The following is a 6,789-nucleotide window of genomic DNA, read 5'->3' on the forward strand; positions in this document are numbered from 1 at the left end:
CTTACTGGGATGCGTAAAACACGACAGTGGGCGACACGGCCCCCGGGAAGGTTTGTGTCGAGCGTAGTGTACTTCCCGTGTGGCGGTCTGCGAGCTCGAAGATGAAAGCAAGCTCAAGGTGATCGAGTTGCAGCTTCTGGGCAAAGACCGTGAGGATAGGACGTACGTACCACAGATATACAGTCACTAACTCCCCTAACAATTTCAGACCGCGTTTGTTTTATGTGTGCTATGGATACTTTGCTTTTAACACGAATTGGTTTGTTTTTCACGCAAGACAGGATGAATGTGTAGTTGATCACGTTGATGCCAGCATATAATATCTTAACTTTCACAAATAATTAGTACACCATACGAAGCACCAACTTTCCACACAAAAGACTAAATGCACAAGTCGAAGTGCGCACATTTCAAAACATAGGCATCTCCTAACAAATCCTGTCTACAGGCAATGGACGAGGTAAGGTCTCTTTCGGCGAGGGGAGGAGGGACCAAGCAACGGTAACCTCCACCCCAGTTTCACCAAGATGACAGATACCTTTAGTTGCGCCGCACTTTTGTGGTGTGAAGAGGACATGACCGCCAGTGATTTCACCAGATGGTGCATATGCTTGAATCATAACTTTGAGCCTCCCTTCTAATTCTACAGAGACAACCTTTCTGGACAGCTCAAGACAACGGTGTTTCCCCATTGGCATTTTTCCACCTTTTGTGTCAAGCATCACAATTTCTTCGGATTGCTCGTGAGGTAGCGAGAAGCATGCAACTCGGCCACCATGCGGAAAAGGCGCCGAGTCCCTTTCAACAATCCGAACACGCGAGATTGTGGCCTGAATGGACTGCTTAAGTTGCTGAAAGCATAATTCTATCCCACAGTGCATGTCGCCGACGAGATAGGTACCTAACCTTTCACCATTGTAGTGATAGACTTTGCTGATCAATATCCTGTCCTCGGACTTGGTTGCGCCCTTTAGTTTCAGCTCTATCTCAATGTCAACAGGGTTCATAGACACAATTGCACGACATGGGCCAGTTAAGTGTAGAAAGGGATCCTGCAAGCATCATCAGTTGTCATGAACTAATCAACAGCGACAAAGATGTCAAGAAAAATAGTTGAATAACCATACATACCTGTAGATTGAGGATTTGAGAGCCATTTCTTGGACGAAGAAAGATTGGGTTACGACTGCTGTCCACTGTGTCTCGGGCAGCAACCACACCGTACACCTTCAGGGGGCTCTCAAAGCCGTGTATTTTTGCAACCTTAACTGAGTAGATCTGCAAGGTGCTCCCAACGATGGCATTTCTTGGCATACGTCCTGGTGTGCAGTGTGTAAAGAGCATGGAACTCGCTAACGCTGCATGCCAATGAAGTGTTAGTTAGAAATTAAACAACTAAAAACTGAGCATGAGGTCCCCTTTGCATTAAGTTACCAGTTTGGCTACATACAAAGGAAAATTCCTCCCCTAATTATAGAACAAATGTTAAAGAATGAATGGAACTACGTTGCTTGCAACATAGTGAAAAGTGCAATGGCAGCAAGTAGAATAAGGCTTAAGAAAGAAGAAGACTTAATATAATTTGTAAAAAATAATTAAACTTGTGCTGCCTATGTGGAAGGTACAACTTTTAGTGAGTCTACAAATTCTGTACAAGTATCGAGTACAATCTTCCCGGCATTTGTCCTATATCATCCCCTTATTTAGGTACACTGATGCGTCTACAAACACTAATCTACAATGCTATTTTCAAGTTCTCTTGCCAACATTACTTTTCAGCTAGGAAAATACACATTTCAAAATCTTTGATTACTGCTACCAAATAACTATTGACCTTCTCAAGTTTCAGCTATAGTTAGACAATGAAAGAGGCATTTTAAGTTATATAATCCATGAACAACAAGTAGACTCAGACCCACATGTTCAGAAAACAAGGCGTGGGCAACCATAGGGTTGTTTTTGTTTGTGCTTTTCTGTTCCTTTATAATAAAGAAAGTATCGCAATGTAACAGAATAGTGCATAATATACACTCAGATTGGTATAGTGATATTTGTTTATTTTCGTAAAACTAACTCTTAAATCGATTGAGAGCCTTCTCTTTTTCCTTCAAATTCACAAATGAAGCAATCAACTCAATGTTTAACTGCTGTGCCAATGTTATTGCAGTTATGCAAAATTATATGCTAGCATCCAGTTGCAATTCTACTTTATCCGCTCTGATGTATGCATACATTGAGGATACAATGTGCTTTGATAGGTTGATATGGGGTTCAGCTGAATGATTTATATCTTTTGGGTCCTATCACAGGATGGATATAAGGAAAGCACCCTGGTTCACGTAGTTTGTTTCTCTCTTCTTCTTTTTTTTTTGTCCTTTTAGTCTTTGTATTAGTCACTCTCATACAACTTCACTGTCATCGTTTATCAAGTGTTTTTTTAGTTTGTATGTACTGTTGCAGAGTACATCAGTCCACAAGGGCTGATGTCTTAGGAAATTCTGCTTTTTGTTTTTTTATAAATGTGATTCTGTGTAGCCGTCCATCTTCCATTGCTCTTTGTTCCTGTTGGATGGTGGCTGCCTAGGAACTGATGACTGAATTTAGTCCCCTACTGTCATGTGTGAGGGTGCTGTAAAAGGATGAACTAATAGTTGGATCTTCAGGAAGATCATGGTTTCACAGGTAATTTTCCATAAACATTTGCTAGACAAAACGTTCCTAAAGTTCGCAATAACGGGTTTCAGTGGCGGGCCGAGGAGTGTTTGTGTGGAGTGCCCCAGCAGGGCCTGTCCGCGTGTGGTTTTTGGAGGTCATGGATGATGAAGATGAACAAACACAGTGAAGGTCCAGTAATGCGGCGCCTGTTTTCATGTGATGCACGAAACCCGTGCTGCTCAATCTAATTTTGCTACCTCAACAATAATTTGCACAACAATATGTTGTGTCCCTATAAACTTATTTCAGTCAACCCTATTCAGACTTTTCTGTATGTACATGGATCTTTTTGCTACGTGTAAGACACTATGCTTGTCTTATTTCATTTATTGTAAGGCTAAATATGTTGAGTTTACAGTAGCCGATTTCTTTGTTATAATGAATTTTGAAAGGTAGAAAAAAAAATATATTCTCTATTAGATCGAGTCAATTGAATATAGATCAAGTACTTATATCTGCAATGCAAACATTCTCTAGTTATTGAACGAAGGGTTCAGAGGTTATGCAATTAGGTTTGCTTGCATAGTGAAAAGTGCAGTTGGAGCAAGTAGAAAAACAAACTAACTGTAAAGACGATCAAGGTGAAAACTGAAAAGCATGTGTGTAGTTGTTTGCTTACTCATGTCCTCAAAACTCCTCGCAGGGCGCCATAACGACTCCCAGCAGCTAGGGTAGGCATCCAATCCCTCGACCGCCATCCCGGCTGCTATTGATTCAGATTTTGCTTCTTCATCCTTGCTCACCTCCTCCTCATCAACCTTCAGCTCCATCGATCTCAGTTTGCGGTCAAGATCATCCCTGCTGATCTCCTCCTCCTCAGCCTTCACCTCCATCGATCTCAGTTCTCTGTGTCAAGCTCCGGTTCCAGCCTCCGAAGCATATCGATACTTGCAGAGATTGACTGCACTTTGGAGAGAAGGGCGAGATCGTGCTCGTATCTTGGGAAGTTTTTCCACAGATCACGGATCTCCTCGGAGCACGAATCTAACGCGCAAACGGGCTTCTCTTCCTGTTTCACAAATTTCGCCACCATCGAACTCGATATCTCTCCGGCGAGAGTGTCGACCAGAGTGCCCAGATCTTCGATTCCCTCGCTCTTCTCGGTCTGCATCGGTGCGTCTATGCTCGACTGTTGATGCATGATCCAGGTTTGAAACTCCTGCAGCGCCTGGATCCGCTCGCCTTGGCCGTCGATATTCCTCAACCGACTCGATATCTGATTCTTTACCCTGGTTTTCAACGCCTCCGTGAGGAGCAAATTCAGCGTTTCTGAGGAGATGCCCGTGCGCTTCCCTGATATGATCCCCTTGCGTTTCCCGGATCCGACCCCCTTCCGCTTCCCGGATCCGATCCCGATGAGCTCGCCGGATCCATCGCCGCTTCTTATTGGCTCCATCGCACAAGGGCAATCGTGCACACTTCTTTCTCCTGGAGCAACCTCGACTTTCCAGCGGAGGGTCGCAATCTTGTGGCCGTCTTTCCATCCGCCTCACGGTTGATTCCTAGTCGAAGTCGAACATCCCCATGATCAGCTCTCCGGGTCCGGATAGGAGCCCTTTGGCAGAGGCAACTTCAGCTTGAGATGCCATTGCGCTTCCCTGATCCGATCCACATGACCTCCACGAATCCGTGGCCGCTTCCTATCGGCTCCAGCTCGGATCAGCTGCCAGTTCTTAGCGGATCCATCACACAAGGGCGGCGTGCATTCTTCTTTCTCTTCTTCACCGCCGCTGCGCTCTTTTTCTTCGGCAGCTTGGGAATTTTTTTGGGACCCTTGGGCGATCGATCGCCAGAAGGGCTCCCATGGACCGGCCGAGGGGTCGATCCTGGCCCATTGTGGAGCACGTAGGAAAAAAATGGTCTAGGCCCAAATAGTAGTTTTTCACAAAAAATGCCATTAACAAAAAATGGGAAAAAAACTCGTACAGGAAAAATATAGTTAACAACTGACATGCTCTATTTTATAAAAAATACCATGCTATACTTTATAAAAAATATATTTTTAGATAACTCCAATAAATTTGCCATGGCCCAAACATGTTTTTTGGTAAAAAAACAAAAATGCCCCCTCTTAATAATAAAAATGTCGTTCTATCTTAATAATAATAATAATAATAATAATAATAATAATAATAATAATAATAATAATAATATACATCCTATTAATAATAAAATTTCATTTTATCAATTATTAAAATTCCATGCTCTTAATAGTAGATTGCCATGTGAGAATTTAAAAAAAAATCAAAAATTGCCACGAATAAGTGATAAATTCCCTCAAAACATTCAATGGGGCATTACAAAAAGGAAAATGCTATAAATCACTCGGCGGATCACAGCTCCGTGTCCGCCGCCTTCTCTACACGCCATGTGCCACATGGCCACCACCACTAGTTTCCGCAACTGGACTGTTGTTGCAATCTCTCTCAACGCAACAACGGCTCTGTTGCAGGATCTGGATCTTGAGAGAAGTCGCCTTCTCTTGGTCCTCCCGAACTCCCGTCGAGTCGCCGCCTCCTCTCACTGCTTCGACTACCCCTGATGTCCTGTCGAGTCACCGCCTCCCTCGTGCTGCTCCGATTGCCCCGAGCTCCCGTTGGGTCACCGCCTCCCCACGTTGCTCCGACTGCCCTGAGCTCCCCTCGAGTCGCTGCCTCCCCGCACTGCTCTAACTAATGCCACATGTGCTCGCCGCCGACGAGCTTCTCTGGCGAGCTACACGATGTTACTAGTGTGCAACCAAAGAGACCGAGCTCCCTCGAGTTGTCGCCCCCCGTGTTGCTCCGTCTGCCGCCAAGCACACAACCACAACTAGATTTGTTCTCTGCAACATGTCTGATGTTGCAAAAAGGTTTCCGTAACATGAGCTCTGTTACAAAAAATCAGTAGAAAACGGTCCAGAACATTTTCTGCAACACATCGTCTGTTGCAAATATTTCTGCAACAAACCTTTGTTGTGCAAAGATTTTTCAGAAGAAAAATAAATGCTTTGATGTGATTGCAACAAGCATCTTGTTGCAGAAGGCCTTCTGCAACACTACTTTTGCTGCAAAGGGATGGCTGCCTACGCGGTAGATCGCACGATCATTAGCGTGCTCATCCAATGGATATTTTTTAATTATCCGTCGGCCGACGCGTAGGGTCGCCTTTACAAAAAGACCTAAAAATTGCCAGGTTTTGGAAGAAAAAAATGGCATGGTTAAAAATAAAAAAATCGTGCTACCCCATAATAAAAAAAAGTCGCCGATAAGTGTCACACGTGTGGGCGTTAGAGGGTCTGCCCACACATTTTGTGTGGTGTATAAGAGGAACAACCCACACACCTACGTCTGGGCAAAACAAGTAATGCCCACACATCTCTTTTTTCCCCTCCCGATCCCTCTCACACGCGTGGGCGAAATAGATAACGCCCACACGCCCTGTACGTCAGGCCTCGTACCTCGTGGTCCCGCACGCCCCGCGTGACAGTCATCGCGCGCCCGCAGTTGCCATGGTCCAGACCCTCGTCCATGTTCGTTTAACTGCAGTTGCCATGTCGCTGAACTACGGTTGCCATGTCGGACAACTACAGTTGCCATGGTTGCTCAACTGCAGTTGCCATCTCATGTCAAAAGTTCCAGATGCTATTTTTGGGCAACTGCGGCTGTTGCCATGTATGGTCTGGTTTACTATAGTTGCCATGATTTGAAAACTTTAGGGGTTTGCCACCTACTAACACTAGGCAGTTGCCATGTATGGTCTGGTTTACTACAGTTGCCATGATTTGAAAACCTTAGGAGTTGCCACCTACTAACACTATGCAGTTGCCGTGCAGCGCTACAAAAAGACATGGCAAAAACAACATGTTCGGGTAAAAAAGAGAGAGTTGCCATCTGCTTAGAAGCACACTAGGGCAGTTGCCGTGTACCTTGCAAAATACATGGCAACTGACATGTTCGGATAAAAAAAAGAGTTGTCACCTGCTTATAAAGCACACTAGGGCAGTTGCCATGTAGACTGCAAAACACATGGCAAGTGGCAACTTGGGTGTGGGAGATGAGACGGGCGTGTGGGCGAGATGGTAAATGCCCACAC

General features: G+C 44.7%; 1 protein-coding gene across 1 annotated transcript; it reads right to left on the minus strand.

The window, feature by feature from the left end:
• Positions 1-338: 338 nt before the first annotated feature.
• On the minus strand, positions 339-4,453 carry LOC123050275 (uncharacterized). The gene is made up of 3 exons (XM_044473097.1): positions 3,335-4,453; positions 1,132-1,358; positions 339-1,052 (listed from the first exon to the last, which is right to left on the minus strand). The coding sequence occupies exons 1-3, from the start codon at positions 3,546-3,548 to the stop codon at positions 429-431; spliced, it is 1,065 nt and encodes a 354-aa protein (XP_044329032.1). The 5' UTR covers positions 3,549-4,453; the 3' UTR covers positions 339-428.
• Positions 4,454-6,789: the final 2,336 nt, after the last annotated feature.

This window comes from Triticum aestivum, chromosome 2D (genome assembly GCF_018294505.1).
Source record: "Triticum aestivum cultivar Chinese Spring chromosome 2D, IWGSC CS RefSeq v2.1, whole genome shotgun sequence".
Lineage (NCBI taxonomy): Eukaryota > Viridiplantae > Streptophyta > Magnoliopsida > Poales > Poaceae > Triticum > Triticum aestivum.